General features: G+C 38.2%; 1 protein-coding gene across 6 annotated transcripts; it reads right to left on the bottom strand.

The window, feature by feature from the left end:
- Window positions 1-125: 125 nt before the first annotated feature.
- Window positions 126-17,817, bottom strand: LOC136342982 (uncharacterized). Of its 6 annotated transcripts, none has more exons than XM_066289305.1 (17): window positions 17,670-17,817; window positions 15,535-15,617; window positions 15,044-15,376; window positions 14,868-14,981; window positions 14,470-14,630; window positions 14,259-14,392; window positions 13,225-13,446; window positions 12,888-13,000; window positions 12,667-12,832; window positions 12,288-12,617; window positions 12,076-12,236; window positions 11,642-11,890; window positions 11,287-11,469; window positions 11,089-11,224; window positions 10,687-10,880; window positions 10,239-10,441; window positions 126-10,108 (listed from the first exon to the last, which is right to left on the bottom strand). In XM_066289305.1, exons 3-17 carry the CDS (start codon window positions 15,221-15,223, stop codon window positions 10,012-10,014), a joined length of 2,643 nt encoding a protein of 880 aa, XP_066145402.1. In that variant the 5' UTR covers window positions 15,224-15,376; window positions 15,535-15,617; window positions 17,670-17,817; the 3' UTR covers window positions 126-10,011. The 6 variants fall into 6 exon arrangements, with proteins under 6 accessions (XP_066145402.1, XP_066145404.1, XP_066145405.1 ...); XM_066289307.1 differs by having other exon boundaries at window positions 10,687-10,877; XM_066289308.1 differs by having other exon boundaries at window positions 11,642-11,887.
- Between the last annotated feature and the right edge of the window lie 55 nt (window positions 17,818-17,872).

Raw genomic sequence — 17,872 nt, 5'->3', positions numbered from 1 at the left:
GTTCCTTTTCGGTTGCATTGCCCTCCTGCAATGTTTGGGCTCGATAAGGGATGGAAATGCAACTTTGTTGTTAATTGCGGAGCCCAGCGGGCTGCAATCGAGAAAGGGAATTGACTAAAAAACGGTTTCTCTTGTGAAGTTATTTATTCAATATTATGATTGTTTAAATAGCTCTTAGTAAAAATCGAACAGAGCGGCACTAAATGGTGATCAGCTATCGTCGTGTTCTGGTCAGATTCTCTGACAACATATGGCACCCAACAACGAATTTATTATTTATTTAGTGAACCGACGATAGCTGTATTATTTGATGAACCGAAACATGATACAAATGACACAGCCCATCAGCTTTCTTCTCCTCGCATTCAACACCTGAAAACTAGTCATTTACCACCTGACATTTCTCAAAAGGGTCACTGACTAAGCAGAACATTCACGGGCCGGTTCTTCAATGTCTATTCAGGGATACGGCTCCCAGTCAACAACTAACTGACAGATAAGTGTTTGCTAACGAAACACCTGCGCAGTTTAAAGACCTTTTGACTGCACTTCACTGCGCATGGCAGGACATTGAAGAATCGGATCTATGTCATTTATATTAATATTCAAACCATTGTAATAGAAGAGGAAATCAAGCTATCTCTGCTCAATCGTCTAATGAATCTGCAGTGTTAACGAAAATCGCCTAAGTTCTTAATATTGAGAGTGCAGTCTTCAGCACAAAGTATCGCTAAATATATAGGGTGTCTGAAAGATTATTTTATAAAAAGCACCTCAGGCCGCCCTTGCCGGGGGGCGGTCAGGTGGCGCAAGGCTGAATGCTGGCTCGGAACCCGGGAATATCACTGTGGCAAAACGGAGATGTAGCGAGGTACTGGACACATCGAAGGATCTTTCAAAGGAAATATTGGGATTAAAGCCTCGAGCAACTGAGCGAACAAATGCCGAATTTAGAGCAAGGGAATTACAAGCCTGGCGAGGAAGGACCAATGCACAAGCGATTAACTCGCAGAGGCGTGTTCTTAAGCGAACTCTTAAAATAGAGCTTGCCCTGTGAATGTTGCAAACGCTGGAAATAACCGTACAGATTCGACAACCTAAATAAATCTAAAGTGTACTGTAATTTTGAATAGGAAGGCTATAAACTCGGCAAAATTAACATCCCAAAGGGTGAATTATTATCAACATTAATTAAAACTGCGTATAGAAGAGAATCAATGGAGGCTCTATTGGCGATCGCTGGAACTAAGCGAATTGACAGCCTGGAAAAGAAAAACGTAAAAACTGCCAACGAGGGCGTGGCAAAGAACACTTGCGCGCGACGTCGGACTGACAAAAGTGTTGACAGGGAATGGTATGTTCAGTAATTATCCCAATTGTTTCGACAAGAAGCAATTCAAAATTTGTTGGTCTGGCATGGAGGCCCAGTCCGCATCATGCGGCATGCTAACGCATTAAATATGAACAAATCAGATTCGAGGCAGGCCTCAACTGCATTTTACTCCGTCACCCTCAAGAAAAAGGAGTCGGGGAAAGAAAACTATTCATAAAGAACTGGCTAGCGTCAATCCAGTAGACCAAGAACTTGGTTACGACCCACATGAGGAAGTGTCGAATTCGGATTCATTGTCAGGCCAGACAGGAAGTTCGGAACTGATTGAAGTAGCGAGGTGGTGCTCGCCGTTTGGATGGGGCTTATAATGCCGGTTAAAGACGATGGGAACCTAGTTCAGCGGAGTCTCGAGAAAAAACAAGAAAAAGAGCAAAAATACACCTCCAGTCGAAGGAATATTAGTAATGAAAGGGTACTTTACCGTTAAGTGAAATAATGAGTAGCGGGAAGAGGGCGAAAATGGGCCACATTAGTTGAAAGGAAATGCCCCTCACAGAAGGATTGTTGCCTGCGAATATTCCAATCACTTAAGCCGACAGCACACTGATTAAACGAAACCGATTTCAACGAAAATGTTTTTTTTTTTGGGGTTAATTTCGTTGGGGGGAAAAAGACTATACTGAAACTCAGATAAAATGTTTCATGGACGAGTTTTACTGTAAAATAAATACCTTTTACCGCACAGAGAAACGTTTTTTAAACAGCAAATTTTGTTGCGTTTTATGTTTACGCCGATAAAACGTTTTGATATGTTTAGTCACACTTAACGTGCGACCGTTTGTTTTGTGCACAAACACTAACACATTTCGTGTTTTCCCTTTGCATGGAAAAATCCTCCCTCCATGGAAAGGGTAGGACATTGAGGCAAACGATGGGATCTCAATAACGGAACATGGAAGCTGTGGAAGCATCCATTGCCATAAAACTGTAATATTTTCTTCCTCGGAACTCACTCATTACAACTGGTATTAACGCAAATCATAACTGTATAACGAACGTTTTTCCTTCTATAAAAACTTTTTCGCACAAAGGGTTTTCACCTTCCTAGTGCGCATTGGACGTTCCTAAACCAAGAAACCCCGTTTTATACAAAAACGTTTTTGTTCCATCAGGGTATTGCCGGCCTAAAGCAGAATAATTGTCCACTGGAATGAAAACTTCAAGAACTACTCCATCGAACAATAATTAGATTTGCTACACTGACTATGGCTGAAATGCACCCATCGGGAGCCGGGAAACACGGGACTAATCGCGGAAGGAGTGAATTTTCTTTTTCTTTGGGGGACTACGAAAACTGGGGCCTCATATGCATAGAGGGCAAAACCAAGCAAGTTGCTCCACGGATAGGGCAAGCTGCCCCGCATTTGCAGACACATTGCCTTTGTCGATGAAATCGCCATTGAAATTCTTGTATATTGTTTGAGGGGTAACTTTGCACTGTTGTATTTATTTTATGAATTTTTATATGTCCTAACTGACTCTCGCCAACCAGCAAGACATCTTAAAGGACCTATTTGGCGCGTTCTTCCCTCCATACTTGTAAAAACAACAAAATTGTTTCTATTTTCCCAAGTTCGAGCATGTCTCGGTAAAACCACCTCCAAAGGCAATGCAAACTCAACTTGCGAAGCGGCGAAGGTGGCCCACCCCTAAAGGTCTTATTGCCTCCCTCTGTTAACCTTTCAGGTCACCCTATACATTTAAAGTAAGTACTTTAGAACCGACCCATCACAATTCTAACGACTGTACCTGGAAGATTTGGTTTCCATGGTAACGTTGAAAGTATTGATCAGTTTCTTGGTTTCTGTGGAAATAATGCACTTAAGAATTTTGAGCACTGTTGAACGTTTTGGACTGGTGTGGCACTGAGGCATTTCTCGTTAACAGAACAATCATATCTTAGAGGCAATTGCCCGCATTCATAATTTGTAATATCCGGTCTTGGGTAAAAGACCACTGCCTTTACGTATGTTACGTAAATTTCGTCATAAATGACCAAGTGATGCTTGCCCGAGCCCCAAAATAAAAAAGCAACTTTACGGGCAAAAACATAAAACATGTCGTTCAACTACACATTTTTTTTTTTTTTGTAAAGCAGCCTTACGAACTAACGCTGTGGCCACTGCTTTGCAATACAATAATTGTTGTCGAATTTTATGCAATTTCGGTGATTTGATTGGAGAGCACACAAATTATCTTGGATGATCTTGAAACTACTCGTTCCGTTATTAAAGATGCGTTAATTTTACAGAACTTGAAACGCACGTTTTGTTAATAATTGCTACTGAAAAATAAATGTTAGTTTATTATTCTAGAATCGAGCCTCTGAGCGCTGTTTGGATACTTTAACATATCATTTATGTTGCCTGACATCTTTAAGCGTATTTTTCCCTCGACTGATCAATTCGTTAACACGCTTCTTTAATAAACACAAAATCGTTAACTGACAGCAATAATTTATTAATGTATCGTCTCGAGTGCGTTGCGATTGGTGTGAGGCGACCATGCTTGCGCGCATCTGGCCAATTACCACACGCGTGCTTGACGGATGATGGCAATCGGTCTTTGGCATGGAGGTGCTCACTCTCAGACAGAAGGGCAGATCCGTTTAGAGCAAGCGTAATACTATTAACTTTTTACCGTCCGGCAGTCGACAGAAAAATCATACTTATCATGAACACTCTTGTTACTTAAACAACTACTTCAGAGTGATTTTAATCTTGTGCTAGAGACTTAAATTTGTGCTCAAAGGCTCTCGAGTTGCTCTTATCACACTAAACACATGTTTCCAACTAGGAATTGCGTGTTGTTTCCAACAACGCGACATCCTCAACAATACAAAATTTCTGTACACTCGCACAATATGCACACACACAAAAAATATAATAATAATTGTTAAAATATTTTATTTTTTTTTGCGGGTCACCCCACCATCATCATATCGCTATAAGCTAGATTTTGCGATATTTTTTTTTCGAGTTTATGCGCAGCTGAAGGCGAAGTCAAATTTTTTTTAACATTTTTTACATAACTGAAAAGTTATTCCGAAGATATAGTGACTCACCTTCAGCCGATCTATTATTATTAACGTTTACCACTTAAATCAAACGAAAAATGACAATAATTCCCGTCAGAAATTGCTCTGACAGGCGAACACCAACTGCAAAAATCTTATTTTAACGGTCTACCAGGAAAAATCATACAAATATGCAGTAAATTTTACAGTGTGTTACAAAGACGAACCGCCTTTGAAGTTGTTGGGCAGACCTCATAAACAATATTAACAAAAAGAAAAATTCGATTTAACATTAATCTGACGACCTTGATAAACCAATTTGACACCTCCTAAAGCCAGAACCTGGCCACTGTGCTGTGATTTATTCTTGTAATGCCCTTAGGAAGGACTAGAGCGCAAAAACTCTTCCGAAAAATCATAATGTGAATTGATGCCTGATGCCCAGCGGGGCAAAATGTTGAAAAATGAGTTTATCAGAAGAGAACGCTTGAACTCGTAATATAAATTATCCAAGAACAGTGTCAATTGGTCTTGAATAAAAAAGCGACAATACTATTGCTGGTTCGTCGCAAAATAATTGATAGCGTCCAGTGAAATTGGCAGTTTTGTCCACTGCTTGCCAGCAACTGCCCCATCACTGACGTCACGACATGACTCAAATTGCTACAGCGGGTGATGGCCAAGTACACAAGTAATTTTATTTCGTTTTTTTTCACATATGAACGAACTAGTAGCGACAAAAATTCTCGATTTAAAGCCACGTTCCAGGAAATATAAATGGTGTAAGACAAGATTACAAAATCGAAGTGAAGTTTTAGTTGAAGTTAAGAAAACTTGTTTATTTCCGAATATGACCTGGTAAGTATGTACGAGTCGCTGTAAGACGAATTCCTGAATTCCCTTGTGGAGTTCCATTGTGGGATGCCTTGAAAATGTCTGCTGATAGATATTTACCGCTTAGCATAGATGTCAAATCGCGGTCGTCAGACACAACTAACCAACAAAAACAGCCCTCTTGACCCTCGACAACTAAAAAAAACCTCTTAAATTTCCTATTTTCGATATCGAAATAATATTACTTAAGATTGATCTATACGGCGACGCGGACACGAACAAATAACTAGCGGCGTCGCCGTTCACCGTTTCCAAACTACACTACAAAATATGCTTACAAAGACAATAAAATTCCACTAAAGCGGACGCGAAATCAAATGAGAAGATACCGCCATGGACCCGGACAGATTTAACATGACGACTTTCGGCACTGGCGGCGAAAGCGTACAGGATTCTGCACTAAAACTAATATGGCAGTCGTATTTTGTGTGTGGGGTTTCACCGGGAAGACGAAACCCTCGAAATCTGTCGGTCCAATTTGGGTATATGTAAACTTTGAAAGCCGCACGAAATAAAACCACTGGCGAAGAAAGTGTTGAAATATGACTCATAGACGGCAAGAGTGAAATTACATATTATTGACGTTTTAAGTTTAATTTTGATTTGTCCTTTACACCTCATCGGATTCGATTATATCAGGTGAGTTTTTGTCGAATTCTCATAAAAAGATGTCGGAAATTGTCACATATACGAAGTCAACATTTGTCAGTACAATTAAATTAAAAATAGTGCAGGAGTTTGAAAACGGGTCAGGGGTACTCGGAAACAAAAAATCTTTTATTACAAAACCTCCACTTCTAATTACACGTTAGTAAGTTACACCGAGACCATCACCAATTCAGCTTAGTCCATACGTCTAAAAATGTCTAAATTGACTGAAAAAACCGTTTTGCTACTGGAAAATAACTCGTACTGAGAAATTTCCACTAAAAAGCGTTTCTGCTTATTTTTTCCTGTTTTATTCTATTTAAAAACTTGAACTGATCAGGATTGATGTCAAATCTTAAAATAATTATTCACGAAAAGGCAACACTGCGACGCTCATTTGTCAACATGACACGACCATAGTAATTAGCTACGCCACGAGTGCGACAGAGACGATCAAATTCAATTGCTGAATAAGTGAGAGTTCTAAGCTGCCAGATTTTCGGAATCGAATTGCGAAAACTCAGCCATGTCAAAAAAAAATGTCCAGACATTATACCGATCTCAAACCATATGGACCGGCTTAATTACTAACAAGTCTTGAAACCTTTAGTGACCCCGGATGAAGAAGTCGAATGGTTACTGGGTATAATCGAAGAATTATTCATCTTCTAACCTCTATATGGAAGACGATCAAAACCAAATGGGGCAGATACCTACTCAGCATACACGACACGGTAAAGGTAGCTTTTTAAGACAGGTATTGGGTCATGAGGTCAATAGTCCCTTTTGGAATTATAAATTTTATAAAACTTGACATACTCAGTAATTCGCTTAGTTAACGAATTAATGAGTATGTTTGTTAACCCACGAGGCGAAAGTGAAAATAGAAATGTGGCTCTCATTGGGTAATTTGAATATATGGCTCTCTGAGGACTCCAATATTTACATGAAGAGTATAGAATAGTGAAATACCGCAAAAAAAAAACACGAAAGTTTATAACATTATCGGGACCATCAGTCTCTAGCGATTAAAGCGTATGATGAATTGAAGGTCTGCACAGTACAGTGAAGACCAAGATATCCCCAATACAGAAGAACTATGAGGAATTCGTTTCACAACTGACTAATAAGATAAAATGGTACGGGAGTACATACTATTTAATCGAAACAAAATAGTATAGTTAGTAATTAAATTAAATACAAGAGCCTCTACAATGATTTCTCACAAAGCAACATATGAGTAGTTATTTAAAGATGTAGCCATTGAGGCTACTACACTTTGATGAAAGTGGGGTTTTGATGGCAAATTGCGAGTTATTGGCACATCTGCTTGTTCAATTTCAGAGTTTACACCAATAATTGGTAGAAATCGAATTGACATATTATATCCAGGGTCTAAGAGAAGGAATGTTCCTCTGGATTTGTTTATGCATGGTGTTACGCAAATTATTAAAAAAGAGATACTCCTGAAATAAATCAATAATCAATTTATTTAAATTTAGATAGCCATTTCGTATATCTTGATGTACCGCTGATACAACTGAAGAAGGGTTGTTCAGGTTAGAAAACAAGTTGGTTCACCTATTTTCTGTAGACCACATGATGGTCGATGTACATAAAAAAGCAGATAAAAAAAGATTTATTTAACCTTCTGGTACCATGTGAAAGGTTAAACATAGGGACTGGACAAGCCCAGAAAAAGAAAGGAGGTATAGTCATATAGTGTATCGATAAAAGGTAGCTGGTATATGTGTTGTATGTCAGGTATGTCTGGTAGCAAGGTTTTAAGTAAAAGTACTAACCCTTGTCAGCGCCAGAAGTCATTTTCGTTTTGGGGCTATTGCATGCGCTCCTGCCGCCACCTGAGTGAGTTAATTAGTCTTATTTAAATTGATACATTGAAGCGTTTTCACAAAATCTTTAAGGATTCCATTTGTTTGGGACGATCACTTTATAGAAGCACTTCGTAATAGTGAGGAACTTATTGCTTCCATACTATACGTCTAGTAGAGGTGAATGTTATTTGTGATGCGGTCACAGCGGTACTAAGTTCCCAAGTAGATACAAAACCAATTATTTTTGCATCTCGCACTGTAACTAATGCTCGAAGAAATTACTGTCAATTGGAGAAAGAAGCTTCAACAACAATATTTGGATTAATTGTTTTTACATGATAGGGAGGTTGTTACTTCAATTTACCCTTAGTCATTGCTTAACGCCAAAAAAATTCTTATTACAAGTGCAGCAAGAACTCACAGATGGGGCGTAATGCTGTCGTTACATATATTGAAAAAAAATACGTTGATATGACATTTGTCAATTTTCTTAAAATCGCATACACTTACGATGGAAGTTCAGACAACGAAGAGTCAAGGGAGCTTTTTAAGATATGTTTGGGGCAATGAGGTCAACAGTTCCTTCAGGAGTTACGAATAGCGTGACTTCGCTGCTGTTCTTGATGGCTCGATTCAATTTTTGCAATATTTTAATAATAGTTATATTTGGCATAAAACGTGGATTAATTCAGGGTGATTAATATCCCTGCAGAGAAGGCTTAAGAGAGTGAGCAGATGAAAATGGTCATGAAGTGTCAGTTGGGAAGACAAGTTAACAAGGGTAGCCCCCACTTAAATGCAGCGCCAAATGAAATGAGTACTACAAATATCTGGAGGCTATCTTGGGCCACAGAATGTGGGGAAGCGTGCATATATGTATGGGATGGTTCTATTACCATTTGACACAATAGAAGGAAATTGACTTGGAATTTCACGAGGCATTATGAACTATAACAGGGTATATGAAAAGTACCAAAAATTATGTTTATTTTGCAAAAAACTGAGTTAATCACGCTGTTTTCTTGAAAGATTTGGTTGGAAACAAGATTCTCTTTAACAAAGAGCTAAGGCATATTACTTAATACAGATAAAAATTAATCCAAAACCTTCTGTGAGTGTTGCTAAGGGGATGACGTAAACCACATTATTAGACAGTGTCCCAGAAGGATTTAATAAAGGCGATGCTACGCACAGGAATAAGTTCTTTAACTTTAGCTCCAACAAGCGTAGAACAGATTCTAAGCAATCCATTGGATGGGTCTGCTATCTTACTGACAGCATGAGAACAATCTGAAAAATTTATATCTCACTAAATGTCGGAAACGACGAGACGTCATCATACTCGAAATCATAAATAAAGACTTGTATCTATTGTATGTTGAGCTATGTAATGCTGCAATAGCGAAAAACTTTTGTAACTGTCTTTCTTGATCATATTCCTTAACAGGACTTCTATCTCGAGATTCTACATTTATATACTCTACTATATTCATATTAAGTTTGGAATTCGTAATACATCTGCAATTTCCATGCAACCAATACCACCTAACACCTTAAAAAAAATTCTATGAAGCGACGCTATTTTTTCAGTTTAAAAATTTCGACACATTAGAAACGATCAAAAATATGTACAAGGAATCCCAACCGACGTGCTGTGTTTATTTCAATTTCCCTTTCTATTGGAACAGACCTACCTTATGACAAAACTTAACTTTTTAGAAATACCTAGTAAGGTACAATTAAACGGATTCAACTAAGACGAAAACTGCATGTTCTTCCCCGTTCATTAGCCACGGTAACTTCGACAAAAACTCACCGCGTGTCCAACAACATAGCCAATTTTCAACGCTATATCCGAACCACCCAAATTTTCGTTCAACCGACTAATTACACAAATTTCTATAAACTCCACAAGTCGTCCAAATACCTACTCCTCGCCAGCGATGAAAGATGCAAAACTTAAAAAACATTTACACATAAGCAGGCTGAAACAAAGTTCTGTTAATATAACATTACATTTCATCAGTTTATGACCAATATTAAGGGATCAGAGAATTTTACGCGAGAACTTAATTCGACGAAAAATACAGCTCTTTGCTGAGCAACGGTTCTTAAGTTTTGCATCCGTAAGGCGATCGCGTTTACATTCTCAGTTCAGATTTCTATGCTGAAAGTGTAAAGGCGATAACCCTGATTTTTTAGCATTATTAAAAGGGGAGGGGTTTTTAAAGGGTTACCGAACGACGAGATGGAAAGATGGGCAAACTGACCAGACGATCTTCCTGTAAAAGGCTGGCAAAGCTCCAGGCGCTGTCCATAAAACTGTAATAAAAAATAAACAAAATATCAGCCGCAAAAGTAATCGATAGTATATCTTTACTTCCACGATTCCATGGAAATTATTCCCTTAAATAAAATTACCGTGATTCACATTAAACGTCGGTGTTCTTACCTGTGACGACGTATTTTCTCCGCAGAGCCATTTAAACCGCGTGAATCAAGGTAACGACAACCGCCTAAATTGGACAGATGAAGGCTGTTCAGGTCTGACAACAAACGTTCGGCTTCTTCGCGGATCTCTTCTCGCAGTTTCGAGCTTGACCGATCGGCCTGAGGGGTAGGAACTATAGTTCTCCAAGGACATTCGTCGCTTTTCTACAAAATATAAAAACAGATTAGTTTATTTCAATCAAAGTCATAGCTGCATCTAGATGTTTGCCTAAACTATTTAGGGCCAAAAAATTAATGTGCTATTAACTGTCACTCTAAGCTAATTTCTGTAGAAGTCGAACCTTGGTATTTGTCAAATTCTTTATTTCTATACGAATCAATTTGAAAATAAAGTCAACAGAGAATTAATAATTTCTCACTTAATTAAATTTACAACAAATGGAACAAACCTCAGTTCCCGCCCAGATGTGCTTCAGGTCGCAGTTCGTATATTGCGGCAAATTGGCAGGCCACGGGTGATTCACGATGCAGTGTTTGCAGAACAGGCTTGAGTTTTTGGGCGCGTCGCCCCAAACCACTTTATTGGCGCCACACAGGCCGTCCACCTCTGTTGGGTCCGAATTTGATGGATTTAATTCTTCTGCTGAAACAAGGGATGAGAGCATTTTAGGAAACAGCGAGATGCTCGTTTGTTGAAAACAAAGTTGCAACATGGCCCAAACAAAGCCAAGACAGCCATTTTTATTCCAAATTTTTATGAGATTGCAAAAGTAATTTTTGTTTTAAGGAAAAACAGTGGCAAAAACTGTTCTCTAAATTTGATACTAACATAAAAAAAAATAGCTACTTACGGTGCGGTGGCGGAGGTATCCATACGCTCAAATCGTGTTTAGTGGTAGACTCAGATAAATCGGTGTCCAGTAGCTTCCTTTCTTCGTGTAGAGGTCCTAACACTGCTTCGTCTGAAGGATCGTCAGTTTGGCAAGCCTACCGCACAACAATATTTAATTAATGCGTACTAATAAATCATATGAAGATAGATATCTCACCTTATCGTTTTTGGATAACCAGAATTTCACCTGGAACTGTGGATCTCCAACCGATTTGCGAATTTTGGGCATCTTCATTAATTCGTCATTGGGCGTCTGCATTTTGAAATCGTAATATTTCCTCATCTCACCAAACTCCGTTTGGAGACACAACGTTCCGCTATCCGATCTTTCAAACTTCACCTAAACAAGAACGCAGGTTAATGAAATTGAAGACCATGATCATAATCCTTAAAACTATGACGTCAGTGGCAACATTCTTGTGAGATGTTATGAGGGCGGCCATCTTGGCTGCAAACATATCAATCGTGGCATTGCCATTAGTGACTAAAGTTTTTCTTTAACTATGACTAACCTCATCGATACTGCTCTGAACGTCAAAGGTGGTCCCGTCTTTGATTTTTCTCTCCTCTTTTTTCTTGCGCTCCTCACGTGCTATGAGCACGTCCAACGGTTGGAAGTGAGTTTGGCGGTTCTGATCTTCTGAAACATTCGGCGGGTTCAAACTCGAGGAGGGTTGATTAATAAGGCTATTAAACGGATTCGAATGCAACGGGGCTTTAGCCAGCAACGGAGGGCGGTATTCGCAAAAGGCGCTGTTCTGCTGCAAATCCATTTCGTAAAGTTAGTATAAATTAACTAGGTCATTATATCTAATTATTTTTTAACGAATTTAGACTATGCAAATGTTTGTCAACCTGATTGCATCAGAAGTCTTGAATAAATGTTATAATGATAATAGCAAAAATTATTTGAAAATACAAAAGTTTTGTTTTACAATTGACTTACACTGCTGTGATTTATCGTCAGCAGGCTCAATGAAAGAGGATGAAAAACATCCCGCGGATGACTGTCGTGACGCTGGCGGATTCTTGGTACGGCTATCTTACTGCTTTGCCCCAACTCTACTAACAGGTCATTGATTCGTCTTTGCTTCATGAATTCGACATCTGATAAATCCCTTATTAATTATAGTTTATAGATTAAATATAGTAACTTACCCTGTTTCTGCAAATCACCCATCTTCCCCAAGATCATTCTGCGTGCCTTCGAATAAGTGTCCCAAAATTGTACCGTGGAACAATCTCCATCACACTGTTCATCCTCCCAATCACCATTATAAACTTTCTCCTCCAAACTGTCCCTGCCCATATAATCAGCGTAAACGCCCTGATTGGAGACTCGTTGACGTGGTCGCTTATACTCTTCTTTAATGGCGATTTCATCTTCATCATCATCTAGCTTTCGTCCAGGAGAACGTTGGTATTCTTCGCGAAGGGCACTAATTTCAGGCTCGATGTCAAGAGTGGTGGTAAAGGGTTGATTATCCGCTAAAAGTCATTTATCAATTCCGACCAGAGATAGTTATGATTTACTTGCCTTTTTCTCCAACTGAATACAGATCATTGACATATCTAGCCAAGGCATCTCTTTTAAGATCTTCTGTGGGCAGGGACCAAAGCGCCCTTGAATACAGTGGGACGGGAGAGCGGGGGTGTTGGTTGTTGTTCTCAAACAGCCGCCTTCTTTTCACCATATTTTTCTTCTTTGCGAAAGTTCCAACATTGAAATAAAGTCTGTAGGACATTTTAAAAACTCACCTTAATGGGCCTGTTGGGATCTTTGCATTCCGCATTTGCTAGCCATAGTTTCATTCTGCCCTCTTGAGTGTCAGCATTCCCAATCCGTTTGGGACGATCTCTCTCTGAAGATTCTGATGAGAAATAATTTTTAATTCAAATGCCACAGATCTAAACTAAATACACACTTTTTGAAATCATAAAGAAAAAGTTCTGGTCTAAAAGATTGTTAAAGGCGAAATGTTTGTGATCATGCCAGAAAAATTTCGTGAAATTGTCTACACCATAAAATATTAGCCGATAAGCCATAGTAATTTTACAAAGGTTTAGTCAAAAGGTGCAACTTCTTTTTACTTACTAGCAACAGGGCTACGTCGGTTCGGAGGCGTACACTCTACAACTACCACGAAGTTCCCATGATTAGAAGGATCCGCCGCTTCTTTGGACAAATCGCGTCCGCAGTGCGTCCTCTTGTGGCCAAATCTGTTCCGATTTTGATTATCTCTGCTAGGCGTTTTCATGGTATTTTCGTTGAGTGGCTGATTGTTATTATATCTGCGTTTGGATTTCTTTGAAGAACCTGGTAAAAATGAAAAAAAAAATGCTCTCAAATTATTGTTTTTTGAGAAATTCATTCATTAAATTAAAAAGTTAATAAAGCACTCGGTATGAACATTCTGTTGTTCAAATGTAGCGAAGATTACGTTATTCAATTATTTAGGGGTTTGAGACAATTGCTGAAACTCTCTAGATGCAGACTGGATGATATATTAATTTTGAATATCAGAATGTGAATGGAGATTCGTCACGGACGGGTAGACTACTACATATTGCAACTTACAACAGAAAAGAGTATATTTCGTACTTATTAAAAAAAACTCCGGCCCCAAATTGGGGCAAATGTTGGTTATGTAAACACATCAATATTCCCGATAACAGCCTAGCGTTAAATCTGATGATGTAAGACAGTAAGTAGAAGGAAAATGTTACTAAAAAGCACATTAAAAGAAGCATTGGTAGGTGGTAAATAAATTGAATAATGTAGTCGAATTCTTTAGGGAACTCAATGTTAGTTATAGAAGGGCCATTGTGGGCGACGATTAAATTTCTTGTTAAATTGGTGGCGACGGTCTTCTTCAACAGACGAGAACTGATATTCGGAATATTTAGAGGAATTACACGGAATCCTCATCATTCAAGGGGGTTAAACAAACTCAATACTATTGGAATGATTCCGGTGTAAGGGCATTTTCAAGCCCATATACGATAAATATAGTGTAATCTAGCCTAATAAAAGTTACAATGCTGAAAATAAGGACAAACAAAATTAATATGAGGGAAGTATGAATTTTGAGGTATCCAATATTGTAAATATATGGAAATAATACATACCTGGGGGCGTCCACTTGGCAGCAATCAGATTGGTGTTTGATTTATTAGACGGCCATTTGTCTAAAACCAAACTGATATTGGAGGAGAAATATAAATCTGATTTTTGGCTGAGGGGAGGAAATGCAGCGTAATACCTGTAGAAAAATGTTTAATAAAGTGTTAGCTATACACTCTTAAACCCAAAAACAAAGCCCTGAAGCCAAATAATTACTTTTGTGCTAACTCAGTAGGGGAAATTTTCTTGTTCATTTGGTGCTCATCTTCATCAGGTACAGGCACCTTAGTATCTTGGGAGGGCCAAACGTCGTTTTCTGAATGGACTTCACGAAGCTTCTCGCAAAGTTGGTCCACTAACGCCTCGACTTCGCAATTCTACAACGAAATCAATCATATATTTCAAATTGAGTATAATCCATCCAATTAATAGCGTAAAAAAAGCGAAAAAATGACAAAAGGACATTTTAAAAATACGAAACACAAAGCAAGAAATGCACAAAACAAAAAGCGAAAAATATAGGCACTTAGTGGCGATTCTGCAGGATGGAGTTATGGACTGTGAAAGAAAGAAGCAAAAGGAATTATGTGCACATCAGAACAAACAGTAGGTACCTGTTCTGCAGCTGTCATGAGACATTCGACTACTGCCGAACGCTTAATTTGGTCAGCATCAACGTATGCATATTTTCGCCACGACTTTGCGCGTCTGAGACGTTTGTTTCCCTCCTAAAGCGCCCCAAAAAATTCAATTTCCAGCTAATGCCAGAAACAAATTTCCAGATATATACCTGATTCAGCCCTGCAATTATACATTCGTCTTCAGCATTGATGATATCCGAGGGGTCTGCATACATCAAACTAAGTATGTAGCGAGTGTACAGCGCTGAGTCAACTCCCAATGCTTCAAGTTGTTCTTCGAACCAAACTTGGACCGCTGAAGGTAGTGACCGCAGCGGTCGGTACTTCATAATATTTTAATCTAAATTAAAGAATCTTGCACCTGAACTCCAACCTTAAGTGCCCTTGTTTCGTGGTTACTATTTAGCCAAGAGGTGTGGTATTAATGGCTAATTTGGCAAAGCCAAAGGCCATTTTAAAATATGTTGTCCATGTTTAGTTGCCTAAAGAGGACATACATGGATCTAAGTAAATTTTCTCTTATAAGTAATATTGCACTCTCAATCAAACTATCATACTTCTGACAACCATTTTTTTTCTTAGAAGTATCTAAGTTCTCTCAATCAAACCATTATACTAATTATAACAACAATATGCCTACCTGGTCTGGTATTGTTTGCTTCCCTTAATGGTGCAATTTATTGGTTGAACATCAAATGAGGGTTTGTTAGTGCCATGATATACCTGCAAAGAGAAATCTTTTAGCAACTGATACGGGTAATAATAAGGAAAGTCCCTGACGATTACCCAAGCCCCTTAACCTTATCTAACTATATTATCTTTATGCTAAGTAAATATAAAAATTCTGCTTTTTGTTTATTTAAAAAAACCCTAATAATATGAAATGCAATACATACTCTGTTTTTCATAAACAGATAAAAACTGATTAAATAGAAGTTTGATGCTAATTTAGTGAACTACTTAAAGTGATCGAGAATTTTCCTGAACGTATTTTAAGGGAATAATGGTAATCATAAAAAAGACTCAAATCGAATTGTTACCTCCCATTACTATTGCTTACAATTCTTGTAAAAACAGAAAAGAGAGATCAAGGATTTTGATTGAAAGAGGCAGCAGGCACAAAAACGAACTTTGTACCCTATTTGGGCCCAAATCGAAACTTGACATTCCGCTAGCACGTGTCCAGATGTGTTGCCGTTTTCAGAATAAATTCGGTACTCCAGGTCTTTGGTAATGCCCTACAGATGTTAATAACGCCAGAGATAATAATGGACCGTAATCCAAAGAAAAATTTCATTATTTTCCCTAGTTTCTAGGATACCTTTACAATTTAGGATCAGTTGGATTATATCACATTATACCAATAAGACCACTACGCTGCTATAGCATATATGATAATGTTTTTCATCAGAACTTGTCTGTCAGCGTGTGTCTGTTGCCTGCCTACTTCCTCTTATGGTAAGAACGGACTTCATCGCTGCACACCAAAGTCAGAGTGGCGCCCTTGGGTTGAGGCGTTCAGTGCGTACATTGGCAAATTCAAAACATTTTACTTTTTTTCATGTATTGGGGTATTTAGATATTACTATGCAATTGTTAATATGGTGATCAATGTGCGAATTAAAAAAAAACGGCAACCAATGAAATGTTTATCACAAGAAAGGTTGTTGGTAAAATATGGTCACAGTACACCCCCCCCCCCCCCCCACTTTCCTGGTCTATCCTTAAAATCCTTGGACATCATAAACTTATAAGCCAGGAGTCTAGCTGTACCAAATTGGTTTCTGTGTGATGGTAATCAAGAAACTATTACCAATATTAACTTGGTAGCAAAGATTCCAATATCTATGTTCAATTAAAAAATGATATACTAGTAGCATACAATAATTTGTCTATAGGTTAAAGGTTAGGTACATCTTGCAAATGTCTTTTTGTGATAATTGGTAACTATGGCTAAATTGATGACTATTAGACTAACAATAACTGATATCTATCAATAGGTAAACAATCCACTGTGGAGAGGCAATTTTCAAAACCATCTAATCCTACCCTGCTCAATTTTACCTGGTCCCTTTTACTATACACCCATAAACCAAAATCATTTGTCAGAAATCCTTGAATTTAGCCTTTAATAAAAGACTTTTAATGGGGTTTTGAGGGTTGTAAAATGCAAAATTCTTATCTTAGTCTTAACAAAAGGTTTTATTGACTTTATTGGCAGGCAAATATATTTCTTAAGAGAATTCTAGAAAGGACGGGTAGTCATATAAATGGTATTGTAAATAAGCCAGTAAAAAGGTCTAGTAAATGGGAAATGGGCGCCAAAATTAGGATTTGAGATAGGGCGAATTTTAATTACCTACCATAAATTAACTTGAGACAAACGCTATTTTAACAATTTCTAATAACAAAACAGAGACCGAAGATTATTTTACATGTAGATGCTGCATTCCTAGTGTTTACATTCTATATGCCCCCCTACAATACATAGAGTGGGTACCAGAATTTAAGAAGGTTAATATGGAAAGAATAAAGAGCAACAACGCATTTATACGCTAAATTAACAGTTCAGCCCTCGAAACAACTCCGAAAAATGGCAAAAAATAATAAAGAGTTCGGTGGGAAATAAAATAGCAAATACGCCATTACTTGTCAAATTGCACAACACAACAAAGCCAAAAGTGAAATCGAGATTTTCAGTAAAGGAAAATGCGGTTTACGCGTAATTTTTAATTTGTCGTTTAGGAAATTATACAAATAATAGTTTAAACTTACCTTTTTAGCACAAAACGATGTTATTTTGAGGTATTTTTTCTGCTCAAAAACTCAGTAGAACATGGCAGAACGGCGCGGAGGGCGGCACGAGCACTCAGCAAACGGATCTACTCGACAACTCGGCAGTAGTCGGTAGATTGATATAAGTTCGGTTATTCATCTGCGAAGTCCCACCGAAATCTTCGGAAATACTCGGGATTCGA

The sequence above is a fragment of the Euwallacea fornicatus genome, chromosome 13, assembly GCF_040115645.1.
Source record: "Euwallacea fornicatus isolate EFF26 chromosome 13, ASM4011564v1, whole genome shotgun sequence".
In the NCBI taxonomy this organism is placed as follows: domain Eukaryota; kingdom Metazoa; phylum Arthropoda; class Insecta; order Coleoptera; family Curculionidae; genus Euwallacea; species Euwallacea fornicatus.
Note: the sequence above shows the minus strand (reverse complement) of the source record. Positions and strands in the feature narration are given on the sequence as shown.